Below are 22,523 nucleotides of genomic sequence, written 5' to 3'. Positions count from 1 at the left end.
GGCTTCTCACTGTGGTAGCTTCTCTTGTTGCGGAGCATGGGCTCTAGGTGCGCGGGCTTCAGTAGTTGCAGCATGCGGGCTCAGTAGTTGTGGCTTGTGGGCTCTAGAGCACAGGCTCAGTAGTTGTGGCACACAGGCTTAGTTGCTCTGCAGCATGTGGGATCTTCTCTGACCAGGTATCGAACCCGTGTCTCCTGCATTGGCAGGTGGATTCTTAACCACTGCGCCACTAAGTAAGTCCCCATAGCAGAATGTTAATTGATCTATGTAAAAGATGGGTTGACAATTTTAATTGTGTACTTTGATATTTTTGAACCTTTGAATGTTCCAGTTTTAAAAATTTATTTTAAAATTTGACAGATGTTCAACAATTTAATTATAATCAGATTTTTCTATTCCAAGAGACTCTTCAGAGCAGGAGAGTTTCAGAAATTGAGGCAGTGATGAATTGAAATTTTAAGAATACTAAATTTATAATTGTTTGCTTTCAGTCAGAAATTGGGTTTGGAAAAATGGAAACCTACATCAAATTGGAAAAGCTTGGAGAGGTAAGTTAATACTTATTTCAAACATGTAAGGTGCATTTTTTTCTTGTTCATCATCTAAAAGATTATATCTTGTTCTGAAAAGGCAACAGAATGTTAGAAGGAAAAACCCTTTAATTCTTGAAATCATCCCATCAGTGTGAGAAGAAATGCATTTTTTAAATAGCCTTATAACCTGCTATTGGAGCATAAAATATTGTGCTTTCTTGGTAACAAAATAGACATTTAATTTGTTAGTTAGCTTCCTGGTATTCTTTGTCTGTGCTGTCATGTAGGAAATTGCATGTGTTCAAACTTGTGAAAAATCAAAATACTATCATTAAGGTTAAAGACACATCTCATTAAAGGTTAAGGAAATTCTTGACCCATAAGACCTTGGTTTTCTTGAAGTTGCTACTAGTACTGACTAATTTTGAAATGGTCTACCTCCCAGAGTGAGAAAGTGAGAAGAAAATAATAGAATTAGTTACTAGGGAGGCCTTAAGGGAGTTTGAGGACTATCCTGGCAATGATAGAAGAAATCTATAGAATATATTTGTTTCTTAAAGGAGAGCTCTTGCATACAAAGATTCTGAAAAGTCTGAAAACGGGTAAAATTTCACAAAATGTTAGTTAAATTTTCAGTTTTCACTTACTATGCTTAATTAATTTCCTCAATCTCCACATACCATTGTAGTTAAAGTACCTTTGATTCTAAATCTATTGATTCAGTTATTAATCTAATACAAAGTACGAAAAGTAAATTAAATATTCTCCCTATGTTTTCATACCTTTGAAGCACTCTGTAGGGTTGTAAGAGTAGGGAAGCTGTGCGTATGGAACTGAAAGTCTTCTTAGCTATAGGAAAACTAAGATTAATCATGGTGGGGTTTTCCTTGCAAGATGGAATTTCACACATGCTTAGAAATTAGAAATTTAGTTAGGGCTTTTTATTGTATAGATGATATAGATAGACTCATGATATTTTTGATGTGTCTTTCAAAAATATATTTTGTAGGGTACATATGCAACAGTATATAAAGGAAGAAGTAAATTGACAGAGAATTTGGTGGCATTGAAAGAGATCCGGTTGGAACATGAAGAAGGTGCACCCTGCACAGCAATAAGAGAAGGTATAATTTGTACTTTTGTGAGCAGAATGTATTAATGAAATTTATATAGAATATTTTAAAACCAAAGCTATATAATGAGTTCATATTTTGTAAGTACAAGGAGCTCAGATATAGAAATAGTACATGACTGGAAAATATATGCCACTACAGCTTATGGCATCTCATTGAGGAGAAAGAATACAATAAAACAAGGCCCTGGGGGGGAAAGCAATAACTAAAGCTGAAATGTTTAATAAAAGGAATTAGTTAGATATATTATTGTATAGCTTATAATGAAGTACTATGAAGTCATTAAAGATTGTTGTCACAGACAAATATTTGACATTGGGAAATGTTATATATTGATGCATGGGGGAAAGCTAACTATAAATAGTATATACAGGATGTAAATATATTTATATAATGGTATGATTTTTTTAAAAAGATTATCCAGAAAATAGTTTGAGGCAACTGACAAGCAATTTGGAGGAAAAAGGGTACCTTGGACTTTATGTCTAAATTAATCCTAGAAGTCTCAATAAGTTAACATTTGAGAAAAAAAGATGTCATGGAGAGTATTAATGTAATATTGAGGATAATTTAAGTATTAAAAATATCAAACCCAGAACCATAAAAGAAAAGAAAAAAATTGATTCTATTAAAATATCTACTACAAATCCCTTTGGTGGATTATTGTTTTAAATTTAAGAGACTCCTAAACTCAATCATTCATATGTTAAACTTAGGATTTTTTTTAAAAAGACTGGCTACCACAGATTAAGTAATTGGCTTTCTTTTCTGTTTTGCAGTTTCACTATTAAAGGATCTAAAACATGCAAATATAGTAACGTTACATGACATTGTTCACACAGATAAATCTTTGACTCTGGTCTTTGAGTATCTGGTAAGCATTTACTAAATGATAAAACTTAGCAAATTGGATTTTTTAACAGCCCCGGGAACATTATTGTTATTAGTATTTAATTAAATTATGTGTGGTGCATTCAGTATCTTTCCTCAAAAAACAACTTACTTTTCTGAAAAAGAATATGTATATATATGTATTTATAACTGAATCACTTTGCTTTACACCAGACACTAACACAACATTGTAAATCAACTATACTTCAATTAAAAAAAAAAATTTTTTTTAAACTAAACGCTATTAAGTAAATCAGTCATGCCTTCTCAAAACTATGTATCACATAGTAAAGTGCTGTATTTTTTCAGGATAAAGATCTAAAACAGTACATGGATGACTGTGGAAACATCATGAGTATGCACAATGTTAAGGTATGCTTTAGTGTGTCATTTTAAATTTTATTTAAAGTACAGACAAACACTTAAGCATAGATGAACTACATTACGTATGAAATATGCTTCAGAATTTTCTGTTAGGCATTTTAAATAGGTTATTGTCCTGAACATATTTACTCAGAACTTCTGTTTACTACACTGTAGTATTTCTTAGAATCAGACCTTTTTATAGAACTACTTCATTTTAAAAGTTTTAAAAAGTACTTTTGAGGAGTTTGAGGTTTTTGAGCGTGGGCTACCCATTCTCCCTGCTTGGCTCTGCAATAAACCTTTCTCTGCTCCAAAAAAACAAAAACAAAAACAAAAACTTTTGACAATTTCCTTTCACATTATTGATTCTCTTAGATATATATAGAATACATTTACAGGTATATTCTGCTTAAAAAGAAAACAACATGCCTATTTTATCAAAATCCAAATGTTTAAGATCAATGAAAATGATTAGTGCATTCTGCAAAGGGCCTCCTTTACATGGCAAACTCCCCTAAAGTATTTAGAATGGTATTTAATTATAAAACGACTTTTCAAGGTACTAATCTAATGAGTAAGGCCAGGAACCTGCATAGGTATTATGAATACTAGACTGGAAATACCATTCTGTACTGTCAGGAGGAAAAGTAACATATGTTTTCTTATCTGAAAAATATCTAAAGATGCAAGTAATGCTAGAAAAGTTTGGTATAATAGTGCCAGATGAAACCCAAGAGTAAAAGTAAAATCAAATAAAAACCTTTGATACAGTTGTGTTCTTACAGTAGATTTCTTTGACCTGATATACTCCAAATTTAGCAAAGATTTATTTATCCAAACTTAGTCAACAGTTTGTGAGAAACTGTTCTGGAAATAGGCTGTCCCAGCTGTATTTTTGAGACAGTTCCAACTCTGTAGATAGTAACTTTAAACTTATATACTTTTAAAAACAGTTAAATTTGGTATAAAGGAGAGCCAGTTTCTTTTAGTAAAAGACAGTTCAAAACATATGGATAACACATTGGGAAGAATTTTAGAATAGGACTTTAAGTCTCTTTCCATATATTTTCTATGAGAATTGTTTTCATCATATTTCACATTTTGTTTTGCAAGGTGTTCTGAATCTCATTTGTGTTTATTTTTGTTTGTGGCTTTTATATTTTCCTGCTTTCATATTAGCAGTAATTTGGAAAGAAAATTGTCCTTATTCATCATAATTTGACAAAGATTTGAGAAGTTTATATGTCTTAAGCCAGGTTTACATTCCTGGCTTAAGTTGTAGAGTATTTTATTCTCTGTTTAACTAGCCTCTTATATTTTTTCAAACATAAAAAGTAACGGGACTATTTGGAAGTAGTAATTAAAGAGTTTTCAAAACACATGAATATGTAGAGTGTAGAAACTCTGCTAATTAGAATTTCTTCAGGCCCATTGTTCACCTGCTGCCTTGGTTTATTCTTGAAGTTCTAATGCTATTTTTCACCTTCAAGAAAACCAAGGGTACAGTCCTGAATCCTCTTCTTTGTTAACCACAAAGAATCAAAGACCTCCTGTGTTTCATATTCTTTTTTCCACCAAAATCCACAACAAAAAGTCTCCCATTAGCCTTATAGGAATTGCTTTTCTCAAAGAGCCATTCAGAGCTCTACAGTGCCAATTCCCTTTTCTGAATCATAGCAGATTTTGAAGGCTGAATAGGAGGTGCTGAAAGTAAAGTACCCAGAAGGTGGGTGATAGAAGCTGGTTTAGGTTATTTTAGGTTATTTTTATAGCACATAATTTGCCAGAGCTATGCAACACCATTCTGTTTGACATCTCAGAATGTTCATAAAACCACCAATTCCATTGCCTTATTTTAAAGACGTTGTCCCACATCAGGTTTTTTGGAGGGGAGTAGGGTGGGGTAATGGTAGAAGGTTGTTTGTTTTGTCAGAATTTCATAATTAAACTGTAAGCCTAATTAGTAGGCCTGTAAATTTATGAGGTACATTTCTTTAAAGTCATTTTCAGTAACAAGTGCACTATTGCTACGAAGACAAAGTTTCATTTCGCTTTGCTCACTCTAAAAAAATAGGTAGATGCTTCAAATAGAATAATAAATTGTAAAATTCAGACAACAGGTATGTAAGGAAAAGGATGTGTTTCCTTTTTTTTTTTCTCTTACTCTTCTAGGCCAGTTGCTTTTCTGTTTACCATAACTTATACCAAAGTATATCTTATTATCTGTAAGACTAATTTCTGTTTTTTGTTTCCGTAGCTGTTTTTATACCAAATTCTACGTGGTTTGGCATATTGCCACAGAAGAAAGGTGTTACACCGAGACTTAAAACCACAGAACCTCCTCATTAATGAAAAAGGAGAATTAAAGCTAGCAGATTTTGGTATGGAATGTATGAGATATTTATAAATAGTTCCAGGTGTTTAAGTTTAAAAGAACAACCGTTGACACTGTATGATTGCTTTTATGTGGGTTTGGAAGTGCTCTCTGTAGCTCATGGAATAAAATATTTGAAAATTTTGGTGGTGAGTTATATTAGTGAATGCTAAAAGGCATTGGTTCTCAGGTATGGTCCATAGACCCCCTAAGCGTCCTGAGACCCTTTCGGGGGATCTCCAAAAGTATAATATATTCTCAAAATTATACTAAAAGTTTACTTGCCCTCTTCACTGTGTTAATATTTACATTGATTATCCAAAAGTAAGAAGGGATAAAGCTACTGGTACCCTTAGTATAAATCAAGGCACTCGCATCAGACTATACTTAGTAGCCATTGTATTCTTCACCACTATACACTTGTAGGAAAACACTTTTTGAGGTATCAGATGAAGCAGTAAAATTTATTAAATTTTATTGAATCTCCATTTTTGAGTAGGTGTCTTTTTAGTATTTTGTGTGATGAAATGGGAAATACACATAAAACACATTTGCTGCACACAGAAATACTATGGTTATTTCAAGGAAAAGTGCTTGTGTAATTATATGAGTGCAAACTGAACTAGCCCACCCCACCACCTTTTTATTTTAAGAAGTATCATTTTTACTTGAAAAAAATGGCCAGTAGACAAACTGTGGTTACTCAGACTTAGGTATTTGGCAGATGCTTTCTTAAAAAATGAATGAAGTGAGCCTATCATTTCAAGGAAAACAACTGTGAAAGTATTTCTTGACCATAGTAAAATTTGAGTTTTCAAGCAAAAATTAGATTTTGGAAATTTGGATCTGCCATTTTGAATTTGATAGCTTCCCAGTACTTGAAGACTTTTCTGGTGAGATCAGTGGTGACGTTAACAAATATGATTTTTTTTGATATGCTAAAGAAATGTGTAAACATTTGTAATATCTGAATAGCCTAGAGAACCAGTATTTTCCAGATGACCAATGCATGGTATTACAGAATCATGCATAGGTAAAATATCCATTTAAAGTGCAGGATAGACCAGTGAATTTTAATGTAGCAAAAGTATTAGAAGTTGATTGATATAGTTTCAAGTTACCATATAATCTTTAAGAAGCTAAATATTTTCTAATTTTGATGTAGTATCAAAAAAGTATATGCACAATTATCAGAAAGGCTATTAAAATGCTCTTCTTTCCAATTTCGCATCCGTGTGAAACCTGATTCTCTTTATATATAACTTCAGTCAGAGTAACATCACAATAGATTGAATGCAAAAGTAGATATGAGAATCCAACTGTCTTCTATTAAAATAGACTACAAAAATGTAAAACAAGGCCATTCATACTAATTTTTATTTTATTTTGGAAAAAATATTTTTCATAAAAATACTCATGTTAACATATAAATGGTGTTTTTAAGGAAGAAGTTTTAGATGTTTCTGTTTTTCTAATATGCGAATGTCAGTAAATATAATCTACATAAATAAAAGCTCTTTGGATACTCAATAATTTTTAAGAGCCTAAAAGGGGTCCTGAGACTAAAGAGTTTAAATGTCATTACTGAAAGGGATTCCTTTAATATGCCTGCCACCATGCTTTTTTTAAAAAATAGTTTTATTTATTTATTTATTTATTTAATTTATTCATTTGACTGCATTGGGTCTTCATTGCTGCGCGGGTTTTCTCTAGTTGCAGCGAGCAGGGGCTACTCTTGGTTGTGGCGCATGGGCTTCTCATCGCGGTGGCTTTTCTTGTTGCAGAGCGCGGGCCCTAGGAGCATGGGCTTCAGTAGTTGTGGCTCACGGGCTCCTAGAGCACAGGCTCAGTAGTTGTGGTGCATGGGCTTAGTTGCTCCGTAGCATGTGGGATCCTCCTGGACCAGGGATCAAACCCATGTCCCCTGCATTGGCAGGCGGATTCTTAACCACTGCACCACCAGGGAAGTCCCTGCCACCATGCTTTGTATTTATTTATATGCTTAATAATTTAATTAGTAGCTGTCTGTCTGTGTCTCTTTAGCTAATCCAGTTATAAGGGACTAGAAAGATGAAATAAAATTACATGTTTTTTGCTTCTAGGGAGCAAACTTTTTTATATTGAAGGAACTCCATATAGTAACTTCGTTTTTTTGTGTTTTTTTAATATTCCACATTCTGAGATTTTGAGTACTGTAACAGAAGTTAGTTTTTAAAAGCCCATGCAGTTTTTCATAGTTAGTATTTATCATTTTTCATAAGTGATTATAGTTGTTTTACTTTTGGAATATTTCATTAATGTGATAAACATTAGTGTTTCAAGTATTACTCTGTTAGTAACAGATTAAAAATTCACTGTTATTAAGTGGTGAATTTGTTCTGAAAATTCCCATACTTTTATTCATTTAACACTTTTCCATTTGTTTGAAAGGTAGGTTGCTATTTAAAAGGAATTGGGTAGGTCACATGAGTCTAAATGAGAAATTATAAGTCGTTTCCATATGCTTACATAGAGTCTCTAGGGCATAGTTTATGTTATTTTCCTAGTAATTGTTATTCTCTCTCTCTCTTTCCCTGCCCCTCTTTTAAATTTTTTTGGCCAGGCTGCGTTTACTGCTCCTTATTCCTTAATCCCCAAATGAATGACAGTGATGGAGAAACCCTGCTTGGTTATAAGATATGCAAAAAGAATGGCAAAAGCCATCAAAAATGTACTTTTGGTGGGGGAATACTATGAGTCCTTTAAATTTTGCTTTTTACCTTGACAAACCAAGCCAAGCAAATTTTATCTGTCCACAGGCCAACAGGAAAATCTAATTATTCCATGAGATAGTACAATGAACTTTGTCTCTATTGCTTTTAGTTATTTATTTTTGTATTGGTTTCATAGTAAGTATACTTCGGACACAAGTAAGGGAGAGTCATATAACTGAGTATTTTACAATAAATTGTTCTTGATCTCTATGACCTGCTTTTCCTGTGATCAGGGAAGTATTAATATAAATAGACATTTTCATTAATAATAGAAAATGGTTTATATAATAATACCATATCACAATTAATTTGGTTTGGAAGAAGTTACTGTGTATTTCATTTCATGCCAAAATTGCAGATCTAATTGTGAACTGAATCAGAAGCCTGTTTGAGCAAGCATCATAGTTTAGAATTCTGTCAGGAGGTGGAGTATAAGTTACTGAGGAAACTATAGCTGCAATTGCTTTGATGTTATATGTATAGCATTAGCAAACTTGCAGCCTTGTCCTTTCCCCCATATAACCCAGTATTATATCAGCAAGAGAAATCAGAAAGCTGCTTCCATTTGCTAATTACCAAAATTGGTTGAATTTTTTTTACCAAGTTGGGACGGTAGAGTAAAACCTGTAATAAAACAGTGTCAACATTGTTTCAGTTGCATCCTTTAGCCCTTATACTTAATGAAAATAGTATGAGTACTGCCTAATTTTTTAAATTTCTGGCTTCATTTGGGTGACCTTATCCAGTTTAACAAAGTATTGAATCATCCTTTTATTACATTTTTCTTATTTAATATTTTAATCAGATACAGTAGTTACACACAACAGAAATCACAGCCTAAAAATTAATTATTCCTTGTTTGAAATAAACTGTATGTTAAAATAAATTTATATTTCTTCATATATCTTTTAAAGTTACTTCTTTAGGTGATCAGAATTTGGAGGCGTAGAGGTAATAAAAGCAACTCTCTTACGCCAGTGGCTCAAGAGATAAAGTTGTGAACTCTTGCCTTTATTTCTAGATAATCAGTGAATTTCATATTAAATTGGCAAAGGAATGGTTCGTGTTTTACGTCATCTATAGCAATTAATAATATCCAAAGACAGTGAGGTTCACCTTATTTTAAAATTAACCATGTAACTTAAAACTTAGAAAGTACAGAATGACATTGTAGTTTATTCCAAGGAAACTTTCTCTAAATATAAACTTCTACAAGGGAATTGTCAATAAAACTTAACAGAATCATGAACCAGTAACTTCATGGTTTTTGGTAAGAATTGATACAGCAAATGTAAGTTGGAAGCAGGTTAAAAGGTGACAAAAGCCTATAGCTTTAAGAAGTAAAATTGTTTATCTTAATGTCATTGGCCTGTTTTGCATTAATTTAAATTCAAGTAGGAAATAATTTTGGCATAATAATTCATGGATAGAAGGAGGGTATCTTAAGTTTAGATTAGCCCAGATACTGTACCAGGTGCATTCACTCATAAAAGTAAGCATGGTCTCTGAATGTGGAATTATTATTATTTAGTTTAATAAATAATAGGATTTGCTGACCCAAGACCACTCACACTCAAAAAAAAATTCATAAACCTAATTTTGTTAAGCCTCAAAAAGGCATAGAGTAGCCATCTCAGGCATCCTTGTGACTGGAGTCATGGTGAGAATATGGACTGGGAAATGCATTCTAGCTATTTCTTAATTGTTTTCTTTTCCCTGTGAAGGACTAGCCAGAGCCAAGTCAGTTCCCACAAAGACCTACTCAAATGAAGTTGTCACACTGTGGTACCGGCCGCCTGATGTGCTTCTCGGTTCCTCAGAGTACTCAACACAGATTGATATGTGGTAAATATATGCAGATGTTACTGCCATTTATAATTTTGAAAGAATGTAGCCATTAACACAGGGCATACCAATAGATATTTGGCTTTAAGGAGACAAAATATAAGCAACGATTAAGAGTTCTGGCAAGTAAGATCACCTAGGTTTAAATACCAATTCAACCACTTATAGCTATACAATAACCTTATTGAAATTATTGGCCTGTGCCTCAGTTTCCTCATTTAAGGAAATGGCAATAGTAACAATAACTACTTTAAAAGGCTGTTCTGTGGATAATGTTAAGACCAAATGAGCTAATGTATATAAAGCACTTCGAAGAGTGTCTGGTACATAGTAATTTAAAACAAAATTTATTTTTATCATCATTTAATATTCACCAAAACCCACTTGCTTTAAGTTGATCTAAAAATAATATTGAAAGAATACTGTAGGCATCTTCCTCACATAGCACTTTGATCATGACACTCCTTTATTTAAACATGTTTGCTGCTTCCCCATTTATTACCTATAGAATAAGGTACAATTCTTCAATCTGATACTTAATGATCTCCATAAAATGTCTCTAAACTACCTTTTTCAGTTTATTTCAGACTATTCTCCACAAACGTTTCCTTTTAGCCAAGTGACTACTCACTATATTTCATAAGTAGCCTGGGCTTTCCCACCTTTGCTCTTGTGTTCATACTAGTTCACCCATCTGGAATGCCTGCTCTTTTTCTATAACTGGGGCCTGTGCCTAGGGCCTTCAAAACATAGTTTTTCATAAATCCTTCCTGAATATAACCTAGCCTCCCGTGGTAATTCCTTCCTCTGAACTGTGGTTATACTTATTGCTTGCACTCTTCGTATAGTGATAAATCACATACTTCTGTTTTGTCTTGGGTTGAACATTTATATAATTAATTTTTGTATTATGTAACATTTCTTTCTTTTTTAAACTTTTTTAAATTGTAGAAAAATATATACAACCAAATTTACCACTTTAACCATTTTATGTGTACAGTTCTCTGGCATTAAGTACATTTACATTGCTGTGCAAGCGTCACCACCATCAGTCTACAGAATTTTTCCATCTTGCAAACTGAAGCTGTGTACTTATTAAATAGTAACTCCTCATTACCCTCTGCCTCCACCATTCTCCTTTCTGTGTCTGTGAATTTGACTTTTCTAAGTATCTCATGAGTGAAATCGTATTGTATTTGTTTTTTTGTGACTGGTTTATTTTACTTAGCATAAATGTCTTCAAGGTTCACCCATGTTGTAGATACAAATATCTCTTTGAGTCACTGCTTTCAATTCTTTTATATACTTAGAAGCAGAATTGCTGGATCATATGGTAATTCTATTTTACATTTTTTTTGAGTAACCACCATACTGTTTTCCATAGTGGCTCCATTATTTAATCTTCTATATAACATTTTAAAATATAAAATTAAATTATATATATAATTGCTAGATTGTGAGCCCTTTAAAAGAAGGACTGTCTTAAACTCATATGTATTCACACAGATCCTAGAAGACAGTATCTATTTAGTGAGCCTCTATCCAGTTCTCTTCCTTCTCTTAACTCTCTCCCTCTCCCTCTCGCTCTCACACTCACACTCACACTCACACACTCATCACCCTGCCTCTATGTGTTCTGTCTCTGCTTCCTGCATAAAAACATCTTGAAATATTTGCTTCTCCCTAGCCCTGCTAACCACTACCTAATACATAGTAAGCTTTATATCACTATTAGCCATTGTTAGTGGTGTTCTTCAAGGATCATGCAGAGGAGGGCTGGACATTTTAAGTGGAGAAAATGGATAAGGCCGTATGGAAGTTGAGACAAATAGGGTAAATGTTAAGAAATTAGTTTAGTCGGATCTGAAAAAAAATCTCTGCAGATTTTCTAGCAGGCTAGTACAAAATTCTCCAGAGAGGCAACCTTAAGGAAAAGATTCTTGTGCTTAATAATAAATAAATGGTTTGCTCATCTTTTTTTTTTTCTTTCTTTTTTTTTTTAATGCTACATTTTGTAGGGGTGTTGGTTGCATTTTCTTTGAAATGGCTTCTGGAAGACCTCTGTTTCCAGGATCAACTGTGGAAGATGAACTGCACTTAATTTTCCGACTGCTAGGTAACGGAACTCTCTTCCCAGTGATTTGTTATGTATAATTGAGTAGCTAGATAAGACTGTATCTTTAAAAAATATATTTATAAATTTGATACTGAGACTAACATAAATAGCTGTTATAAGAATTATAATTAGCATAATTACAATAAAGATAGATCCTTCTAGGTAACTTCTGCTTTTTATTTACCAAGTTCTACCTTTGCAATAATGATTGTATGGAAGAACAGAGAAGAGAAATATTATTGAAAATTGACTTTTAGCACATTATTAAGAAATATTTTAGCTTAGGTGTCAGTTAGACAACATTTTTATAGCATCATTGCTTAGTCCAAAAAAAAAAGTCTGTATGTTTACTATTTCTGTCTTTTTAGTTTCAGTTGAAATAATCAAATTATCTACTAAATATAAATTGTTCTTTAAGACACTTTCTTAGTTCTCCCTATTTATATATATTTGCCTGTATAAAAATTTCTATATATTTATAAATATATATTTTTTTAAATTCAGGAACTCCATGTCAGGAAACTTGGCCAGGTGTTTCTTCAAATGATGAGTTCAAGAACTACAACTTTCCAAAATATAAACCACAGCCTCTAATTAACCATGCACCCAGGTATTTTTTTTTTTTTTCCTCTTTAAGTGAAAGAGGGGGAACCCACCTTTTTTTTTTTTTTTTTTTTTTTTTTAAGTCTCTTGAAGCATTAGCCACAGTAAGGATTCAGGGAAAAATATGTGATACACAATACACAGTTCTTAAATATTTTAGGATTTAATTTAATTTCTTTCTTCCTGTGTCATATTAATTTTATAATTTAGTGAGCAAGAATTACCAAAGTATGTAAGTCCACAGAATTGAGCTGTAAATAAAATGAATATAGAATATATATAATAGAATTCTAGGGCTTACGTAGATTGTTCCATTTCCCAGAAAGAAGACATTGATTAATGCCTTATTCAGTACTGTGAAGACCATGATGAAGTTTGCTTTGCTTTCTACACAATTATTCTATATGTGTTTACTTAGAAAAACCTAAGAATGTGTTGTAAGTAAAATCTTGACTCCTACACAAGATGACCCATCAGCATTTCAGTCAATGTTAATGACAATTTGTATTTGAAGAATATAAACTCTTTCTGACCCTTCATATCCTATATGTTGGCCATCCAATTAAAGTTTCTTTTCAGACCTACCTCAGATCCATCCAAGACTCCCATTACAATTTGAGTCAGGGGACTTCCCTGGTGGTGCAGTGGTTGGGAGTCCGCCTGCCAATGCAGGGGACATGGGTTCGAGCCCTGGTCCAGTAAGATCCCACATGCCACAGAGCAACTAAGCCCATGCGCCACAACTACTGAGCCTGTGCTCTAGAGCCCGCGAGCCACAACTACTGAACTTGCATGCCACAACTACTGAAGCCCACGTGCCTAGAGCCCGTGCTCCACAACAAGAGAAGCCACTGCAATGAGACGCCCGTGCACCGCAACTAGAGAAAGCCTGTGCGCAGCAACGAAGACCCAACCCAGCCAAAAATAAATAAATATTTATTTAAAAAATTTTTTTCACAACATATTTACTTAAGGAATGTATTACATTTTCAGTAAGTAACATAGAATAACCCCTTTGACTGTATTTTTACATCTTTCTTTAAGAAAAAATAAAAATGAAAAGGGCACCAGGATACCAAATAAGGCCAATATCTGTTTCGTTGTTTCACATAGCTCACAACATAACACACTCACTCTAGTTCCATTTATTCTCAAGATAGGGAAGAATAGTAAAACCATTCTGGTACCAAAAATATTTTGAAAGTTTTTATGTGAATTGATGCTCTTGTCACTATAGCAACTAAGAACATGCTAAGTAGACTTTCTTAGGAAGAATAATGTGTTAGACTTTTTGTATGTGTCTCTCCCAAATAGCGTAAATCCTATTTTTGTCATATATATATATTTTTTTACACTGGACGTTACAACATTTATGTATGTATACATATGTATATTTGTTGTAATGTCCAGTGTAAAAGGTTGCAGCTCTTTAAAGCAGATTCTTTATGACCTTAGCACCTAGCTTGTCTATGGCCAAGGAGTTCTGGTTATTTGTCAGAATGGCAAACTGCAAAGGATTAGAAGACTCTGGAGAATCTCTACGCCACAGCATCCACAGTACCGACTAAGCACTAGGGGGGAAGGGGGGGGATTTTTTTTTTTTCCTGTAATTGTGCTTTTGCCAGTGAAAGTCAGTGCAAGATAGAATTTGTGATTTCTGATCAAGAGATTATCTCATTAAGATAACCCCTAAACCCTCTACTCCCTATTTCATTAATTTCATCCTTGTAATTACCTGTCTTTATTGACTATCTAATTGGTTTTTTATCCCTTTTTAATGAGTTTTATAAAGTTATTGAGGCATATTTAAATTGAATTTTATAGCTTGTAGTACCCAATGCTCAGCCGACCGCCCTGTAAAAATTTGTTGAATGACTCATCTCTGTTTATCTTGAACCACAGTGATATATTTTGGGGTCACTTATCTGTTTGTTTTCACCGTATAATAGGAAAATGATGCTTTTGTACTCTTGCCTTCACTGAAACACTGTGAAAACAGATCTAGTTTACTGAAGCTTTTTCAATAATAGAGGTTATTTTGTTTTGAGACAAAATGGTGATTTTTTAAAATTCTATAGTTTCAATAACCTAACCCTTGAATATTGAACATTTGAGTTGATGCCCAGTTATTTGTGGTTTCTTCTTAAACAAGTGGCAAGATAAATCTTCTAAGGATAAAAGATTTGAGTCTGAAAGCAGCAAGGTGTGCTGTTTTAGGGCACTTGAATTTCACAGATAAAAACATTTGGAAAATAGTTTTATTTGAAAAGTTGCTATCAGCTAAGATTAAAAAAGAATAAATTGCTACTTGTCTTTCGTTGTTTTTAGGTTAGACTCTGAAGGAATCGAGTTGATAACAAAATTTCTTCAGGTAAGTTATATCTTATTTTATAATTGTTAAATGGTCTGTTAACTTCTCTGAGCCTTTAGTTTCTTCATCTGTAGAATGGGATCAGTAATACCTCCCTCAAATATTTGTCATGACAATTAAATAAGATTATGGTAGTATCTAGCATGCTTAAGACATGTGCTTAGGTGAAAAAAAATTATGGTTTCTTTTAATGTGTCTGGGTCTCTCATTGTAACCTAGAACAGTCTGAGGTAGTTAGCTGCTGGCCCTGATCAACTGTGTCAAGGCCATGTTCTCTGCAATTCCTGTTCTCTTACGTTCTCTTTCTTTTCCTTATACTTACTGCCTTACAGGCTGTTGTACCTCCAAGTACCATCCATATCTTCACTCAGAGCAGGAAGAAGAGAGAGAATACAAGTGTGTCAGTCGCATTAGTCCTTTTGTATCTGGAAAGCAAAGGCTTTTCCAAAAACCTCTGTAAGGACTTCTTCCTAGGTCTCCAAAACCTTCCTAAGGCCAGAATATTAATTGTAAGAGAGGCTGAGAATTGGGGAGCAGGATTGCCATAATTAGCCTAAACTTAGAATAGTCATGAGTCATATGTCAGAGTTGGAAGCATGGATACCTTAAACAAATCTACATTATCTTGTCAAGGAAAAAAGGGAAATGGGTATTGAATAGGTAATTTAATAATGTCTTTCATAAAGGTATTAGGTATATTTCCAGTAATCCTTTGGTATTCATGAAGAAAAGTAACATGAAAGGTCAGATATTTTGCTTTTTTTCATCACTTCAGAAAATATAGGGAATCTAAATTTTTCGTTAAGATCCAGCTTTATCTTGGAAATTTGTAACTGAGATATAATCATTGCTACATAATCTCCGTAGTAACTCAAATTAGAGCATAGTGCTCCAAATTGGTTCTTAAAAGTAATAGTCACTGTATTAAGTAATCAAGATAAGAGTAGCTCTAAATGCTTAAATGCTAATTTGTGTGTATGTGTGTCTCCTCCCCCTTGCACATGCTTTTTCCAGTATTTAGAGAAAAAAATTAATGAAGCAGTTTTTTGGTTTCTCACAGTATGAATCTAAGAAAAGGGTTTCAGCAGAAGAGGCCATGAAACATGTGTACTTTCGAAGTCTGGGACCAAGGATACATGCTTTACCTGAAAGTAAGAGAGATTCTAGAGTGCGTCCCCCACCCCCTTTATTTTTATCCAGGTTTGGAGACTGGGGTGAATTAGGGATTTAGGAAGATGGTTGGTTTTTAAGCCTAAAATTCTGGTCTTTCTGTAATTAGATCAGAATTCCTTGAAGGGAGGTGTATGTCTTACTTGCCTGTTTTAATTTATTTCTTTTAACACTGAGCATATTGCCACGACTCTGTAAGAAATCAGTAGCACTTAGATGTGGGTCATTAGTCTTATTTGACTTAAGTTGGAAAATGCCATCTGATGATAGACGTTGTCACTAGGCCCAATCTGGATTGCTTTGATTCAGAGTTGTTAAAAATGGATTTCAAGCAAATAGTAATGAAGCACAACCAAAACAAGATTTTTTTGTGGAAATAAATTTCTTTTTCAAGATGTGAAGATGATTTTCCTTTACTGTGTTCACTCTGACTTTATCCCCATGACAGTGGTGAGCATATTGTCATTAAAATAGCTGATTCCTCATGCCTGAGGTAACTGCTTGATTTTACTCAGAAGTTTCTTATAAATTACCCCAATATTTTACTTTAAAATTAACAAGGTGGGGACTTCCCTGGTGGCACAGTAGTTAAGAATCCGCCTGCCAATGCAGGGGACACGGGTTCGAGCCCTGGTCTGGGAAGATCCCACATGCCACGGAGCAGCTGAGCCCGCGTGCCACAATTACTGAAGCCTGTGTGCCTAGAGCCCATGCTCCACAACAAAAGAAGCCACCACAGTGAGAAGCCCGTGCACGCAACGAAGAGTAGCCTCGGCTCACCACAACTAGAGAAAAGCCTCCGCGCAGCAACAAAGACCCAATGCAGCCAAAAATAAATTTAAAAAAATTAGCAAGGTGAGTGGGGAATTAAGAGAATATTTGGGAACTGAACAACCAGAAGCTTTCATTAATTTCCTGTTCTCATTTACTAGACAGTGTTGATTTACTAAAAGGTTTTCTAATTGGAATCAAGACTCCTCAAGACTTTTCACTTAGAACTTATTGGATATCTACATATTTTAATTAATTTATTTATTTTTGGCTGCGTTGGGTCTTCTCTACTGCACACGGGCTTTCTCTAGTTGCGGTGAGCGGGGGCTACTCTTCGTTGTGGTGTGTGGGCTTCTCGTTGCGGTGGCTTCTTTTGTTGCAGAGCACTGGCTCTAGGTGCAAGGGCTTCAGTAGTTGTGGCTCGAGGGCTCTAGAGCACAGGCCCAGTAGTTGTGACACATAGGCTTAGCTGCTCCGCGGCATGTGGGATCTTCCCGGACCAAGGCTCAAACTTATGTCCCTGGCATTGGCAGGTGGATTCTTAACCACTGCGCCACCAGGGAAGCCCCTATTGGATATATTTTAATGAAAGACTACCTCTCTGGCAGAGATGGAAATAAGAAGGATGAATTACAAGTGTTTTTTAAGATATTTACATCTCATTATTAATACCAAGTTTTATAGTTTGAGGTGTGGGTGAGGTGTACAAACCCATTTCTTGTTTTTCTCTAAAATTCTGAAGATAGTTTGAGGATTTGACCTTCACGCCATCATAAGGAGACGGATAAAGAACAGAGAGAATAAAACCGAGTAATACATTTTGATTAGGTCTTCCAACCTCAGTAAGCCCTAGAAATAGACAATGTACATTCTCCTTAGAGAAACACATACTCAAAGCATGATTTAAGGCAGAATTGGGGGAGAAAGGTTCTGAGGGAGAGGTTATTTGGTTTGGTTTTCTTCTCAAAACATTGGGACAAAAGGGAAAATATTTCAGCAGGGCTGTAACCTTGTAAATGTAGTATAAATGTTTCATGTTGAATCAGTATACATTTTTAGATATTTTGTCTATAGTTGGGTTATATTTGCTTTAATGATAGACTTTCATCTGATAATTTTTGTCTGTGCATTTTAGGTGTATCAATATTCAGTTTGAAAGAGATTCAGTTGCAAAAGGACCCGGGTTTTCGAAATTCTTCTTATCCAGAGACAGGTGTGTTTGTCATAAACCATTTCACATGTCGATCATGAAATTTTGCGTGGAACCAAGTTTTGGGTTTATAAATTGATCGGTAAAATTATTGATGTAAAAAACAATGTACAGTGCATTCCACAGCTGTGTATGTTTAGCATTGCACATACTCACTTTCCTGTATGATGTGGGCAGCTCAGTAATTCTTCAGAGAGAAATCTGACTCAGTCAAATCAGGGATCCTGAAAGCTGCAGATGGCACAAAGACCTTTTACAAGTGGCCTGGCTTGATCACTGCACACGCCATCCCTGGCACCTGAGGCAGAAGACACATCTTGTGCTTCCCTAGTCATCAGGTTCATCACTTCGAAGCATAGAAGCTATAGACTGACCCCATCAACAAAAGGGTCATTTAAGACAGTGCCGATCACTCTTACCGTGGAATATTAGCTTTTGCTGGTGGGAACATTAGCTTCATAGAGTCAACAAATACTGTATGTGGGATAAAACTGAACCTTGAACTGCCTCATAAAATGACTTTATATTTTAGGACATGGGAAGAACAGAAGACAGAGCATGCTCTTTTAAGTCTGGTAACATGGTTTCAAGCCCAGCCCCCAGCCTTTCTTATCAATCAAGGACTCAGATCTGAAGGCAATTATTTCTTTTGGTGGACTTGGAATCTTCGTTTGTCTACACTGTCCTCTTCACAGTGGAGTCTTTTTATTTCAGACCTACAAATTGTTTTTATATTTGTTGTCACAGTGTGACAATTTTTTTGTACAGTTGGTTTTAAGGTCTTCTCTGCCATTAGAGCCAGTAGGTTACAGCTATTGATGTAACTGTAGCTGCAATTTTTGTGCAGGACTGAGAAACACAATGCATTATTTATTGCGGAATCATTGCTGCTAAATAACTACTGTCTGTTTATTTAACACAACAGTTGAATGCCTGAAGAAGTTGCAGTGGCTTTATTATACGTGAATGCATCTGTTTCTCCTCACAAATTGTTTTACTGCTGCATTTTTTCTTTGTTTGTTTTTAAAATTAAAGTACAGTGTTTCCTGGAATGTAAACCCAGCTTTGCTTAACAGTAAAATAAGTGAGCCAACTTGAACACTCTTACATTCATGCTATATAATTTTTTTATTGAACATTGGCAAATAGAGTAGTAAGAAATTGATAAGCACATTATGTTTAGGAAAGCATGTGATGCAGAAGTTGATTCAAGCAAGTGAATACCTGACATTTTGGGGATCTCGCATTAAATACCAGTAAATTAAAGCACCAAAATTATTTATTTTTATTTTTCCTCATTTTAGAAATATTTACTGCATATTATTGGATATTTGTATACTAATACACTTACCTATTTTACATCATGCTTTAATTTAGTTAAAACTGAACCATACGAGTCCAGTCAAACATCAGAGGTCTTGTTTTGTTTATTTGTTTTAAATACAATTCTTTTATTAGAATGGATGATACTTCATTGGGGAACAGTTTTATTTCATTTGGGAGCTGTGTGTATGTGTGTGTTTTAATAACATTCACTTGGAATCAGTTGAAAGCTGTAATATGTCTTTGAAATGAGCCATGATAAATACAAATGAGAGAAATGAGAACTTGGAAGATTGTTTTAAAGCATTATAGATATTATCTGTTTACCAGAGATAGTAAATATTACAGTTTTAATTATGCATCTTTTTGAACATCATAAATACACCTTGGTGTTGGTAACAGTGTTTTAAGCATTTGTGTTCACTTTTAAGGACTATTTGTTTAGTGCATCTTACCAACTGCAAATCTTAATTGCTATATTTTGAAATGGTCATGTAAATTTTGGGCTTATGTATCATGAAAATAGTCATAACTTAATTCTTTTCCTGACATTCACTGTAAAACATTCAGGGGTCCTACCATTTCTGTTCAGGAAATCTTGTAGTTTATTGTTATTTAACAGTATTAAGTGAATTTTTGTATATTTCATTTTAACTTTATTTGTGAATAGTGATTGTGGCATGTTTGGGGTGTTGTTTTAATATTTCATAATACTGAAATTTTAATTTTTTAAGAAATTTTCTGGAAGAAACAGATTCATGTGTAATGGTGAATATTGGACCACTACTGCTTTTCACATTTGTAAATTGGTTTTATGTTAAACCCTGTAGCCTAACAAACTGCTGTTATTTCTAACTGACAGATATGTATTAATATTGTACTTTGAAGGTTATAAATATTATGTGAAAATTCCTCCATTTTGTTTTGAAATTTATAATAACAAAATCTTCATGTTGTTAAAATGTGGTTTTGTTGAGTCACAGTTCTTTCTTGGGGAAGAAGGCTGTGCAGAATGGGATCATTTTCTCTTTTTTTTCAATTTTATCTATTTTTATACACAGGTTCTTATTAGTTATCTATTTTATACATGTTAGTGTATATATGTCAATCCCAATCTCCCAATTCATCACACCTCCCCCACCCCGCTTTCCCCCCTTGGTGTCCATACGTTTGTTCTCTGCATCTGTGTCTCTATTTCTGCCTTGCAAACTGGTTCATCTGTACCATTTTTCTAGTTTCCACATATATGCATTAATGTATGATATTTGTTTTTCTGTTTCTGACTTACTTCACTCTGTATGACAGTCTCTAGATCCATCCATGTCTCTACAACTGACCCAATTTCGTTCTTTTTTTATGGCTGAGTAATATTCCATTGTATATATGTACCACATCTTCTTTATCCATTCTTCTGTCGATGGGCATTTAGGTTGCTTCCATGATCTGGCTATTGTAAATAGTGCTGCAGTGAACATTGGGGTGCATGTGTCTTTTTGAATTATGGTTTTCTCTGGGTATATGCCCAGTAGTGGGATTGCTGGGTCATATGGTAATTCTATTTTTAGTTTTTTAAGGAACCTCCGTACTGTTCTCCATAGTGGCTGTATCAGTTTACATTCCCACCAACAGGGCCAGACGGTTCCCTTTTCTCCACACCCTCTCTAGCATTTGTTGTTTGTACATTTTCTGATGATACCTTTTCTAACCAGTGTGAGGTGATACCTCATTGTAGTTTTGATTTGCATTTCTCCAGTAATTAGTGTTGTTGAGCATCTTTTCATGTGCCTCTTGGCTATCTGTTTGTCTACTTTGGAGGAATGTCTATTTAGGTCTTCTGCCTATTTTTTGATTAGTTGTTTGTTTTTTTAATATTGAGCCGCATGAGCTGTTTCTATATTTTGGAGATTAATCCTTTGTCTGTTGATTCGTTTACAAGTATTTTCTCCCATTCTGAGGGTCTTTTCGTCTTGTTTCCTTTGCTGTACAAAAGCTTTTAAGTTTCATTAGGTCCCCTTTGTTTATTTTTGCTTTTATTTCCATTACTCTAGGAGGTGGGTCAAAAAAGATCTTGCTGTGATTTATGCCAAAGAGTGTTCTTCCTATGTTTTCCTCTAAGAGTTTTATAGTGTCCAGTCTTACATTTAGGTCTTTAATCCTTTTTTTTAAAATTTTTATTTATTTATTTATTTTCAGCTGTGTTGAGTCTTCGTTGCTGCGTGCGGGCTTTCTCTAATTGTGGCGAGCGGGGGCAACTGTTTGTTGTGGTGCACGGGCTTCTCATTGCAGTGGCTTCTCGTTGCAGAGCATGGGCTCTAGGCACGTGGGCTTCAGTAGTTGTGGCACACGGCTCAGTAGTTGTGGCTTGTGGGCTCTAGAGCCACAGGCTCAGTAGTTGTGGTGCACAGGCTTAGTTGCTCTGCAGCATGTGGGATCTCCCCAGACCAGGGCTTGAACCCGTGTCCCCTGCATTGGCAGGTGGATTCTTAACCACTGTGCCACCAGCGAAGCCCTTTAATCCATTTTGAGTTTATTTTTGTGTATGTGTTAGGGAGTGTTCTAATTTCAGTCCTTTACGTGTAGCTGTCCAGTTTTCCCAGCACCACTTATTGAAGAGACTGTCTTTTCTCCATTGTATATCCTTGCTTCCTTTGTCATAGATTAGTTGACCATAGGTGCGTGGGTTTAACTCTGGGCTTTCTATCCTGTTCCATTGATGTATATTTCTGTTTTTGTGCCAGTACCATATTGTCTTGATTACTATAGCTTGGTAATATAGTCTGAAGTCAGGGAGTCTGATTCCTCCAGCTCCATTTTTTTCCCCTCAAGAATTCTTTGGCTATTCGGGATCTTTTGTGTCTCCATACAGATTTTAAGATTTTTTTGTTCTAGTTCTGTAAAAACTACCATTGGTAGTTTGATAGAGATTGCATTGAATCTGTAGATTGCTTTAGGTAGTATAGTCATTTTCACAATGTTGATTCTTCCAATCCAAGAACATGATGTATCTCTCTATCTGTTTGTGTTATCTTTGATTTCTTTCATCACTGTCTTATAGTTTTCTGCA

At 34.6% G+C, this 22,523-nt stretch overlaps 1 protein-coding gene across 2 annotated transcripts in view; it reads left to right on the top strand.

Annotated features, from left to right (window-relative positions):
• CDK17 (cyclin dependent kinase 17) overlaps positions 1–20,371 on the top strand; it is a 102,910-nt gene extending 82,539 nt beyond the window's left edge. For both annotated transcript variants that reach the window (XM_082409048.1, XM_082409047.1), the window contains 12 exons: positions 492–548; positions 1,543–1,657; positions 2,446–2,540; positions 2,867–2,929; positions 5,181–5,304; positions 9,775–9,895; positions 11,914–12,011; positions 12,516–12,621; positions 14,943–14,985; positions 16,046–16,136; positions 18,062–18,139; positions 18,669–20,371. In XM_082409048.1, the coding sequence (XP_082265174.1) occupies positions 492–548; positions 1,543–1,657; positions 2,446–2,540; positions 2,867–2,929; positions 5,181–5,304; positions 9,775–9,895; positions 11,914–12,011; positions 12,516–12,621; positions 14,943–14,985; positions 16,046–16,136; positions 18,062–18,139; positions 18,669–18,706 (1,029 nt within the window). In that variant the 3' untranslated portion in view covers positions 18,707–20,371. The remainder of the gene's footprint in view (positions 1–491; positions 549–1,542; positions 1,658–2,445; positions 2,541–2,866; positions 2,930–5,180; positions 5,305–9,774; positions 9,896–11,913; positions 12,012–12,515; positions 12,622–14,942; positions 14,986–16,045; positions 16,137–18,061; positions 18,140–18,668) is intronic.
• Positions 20,372–22,523: the final 2,152 nt, after the last annotated feature.

Source organism: Balaenoptera borealis (assembly GCF_965194805.1).
Source record: "Balaenoptera borealis genome assembly, contig: HAP1_SCAFFOLD_811, whole genome shotgun sequence".
NCBI classification, from domain to species: domain Eukaryota; kingdom Metazoa; phylum Chordata; class Mammalia; order Artiodactyla; family Balaenopteridae; genus Balaenoptera; species Balaenoptera borealis.
Note: the sequence above shows the minus strand (reverse complement) of the source record. Positions and strands in the feature narration are given on the sequence as shown.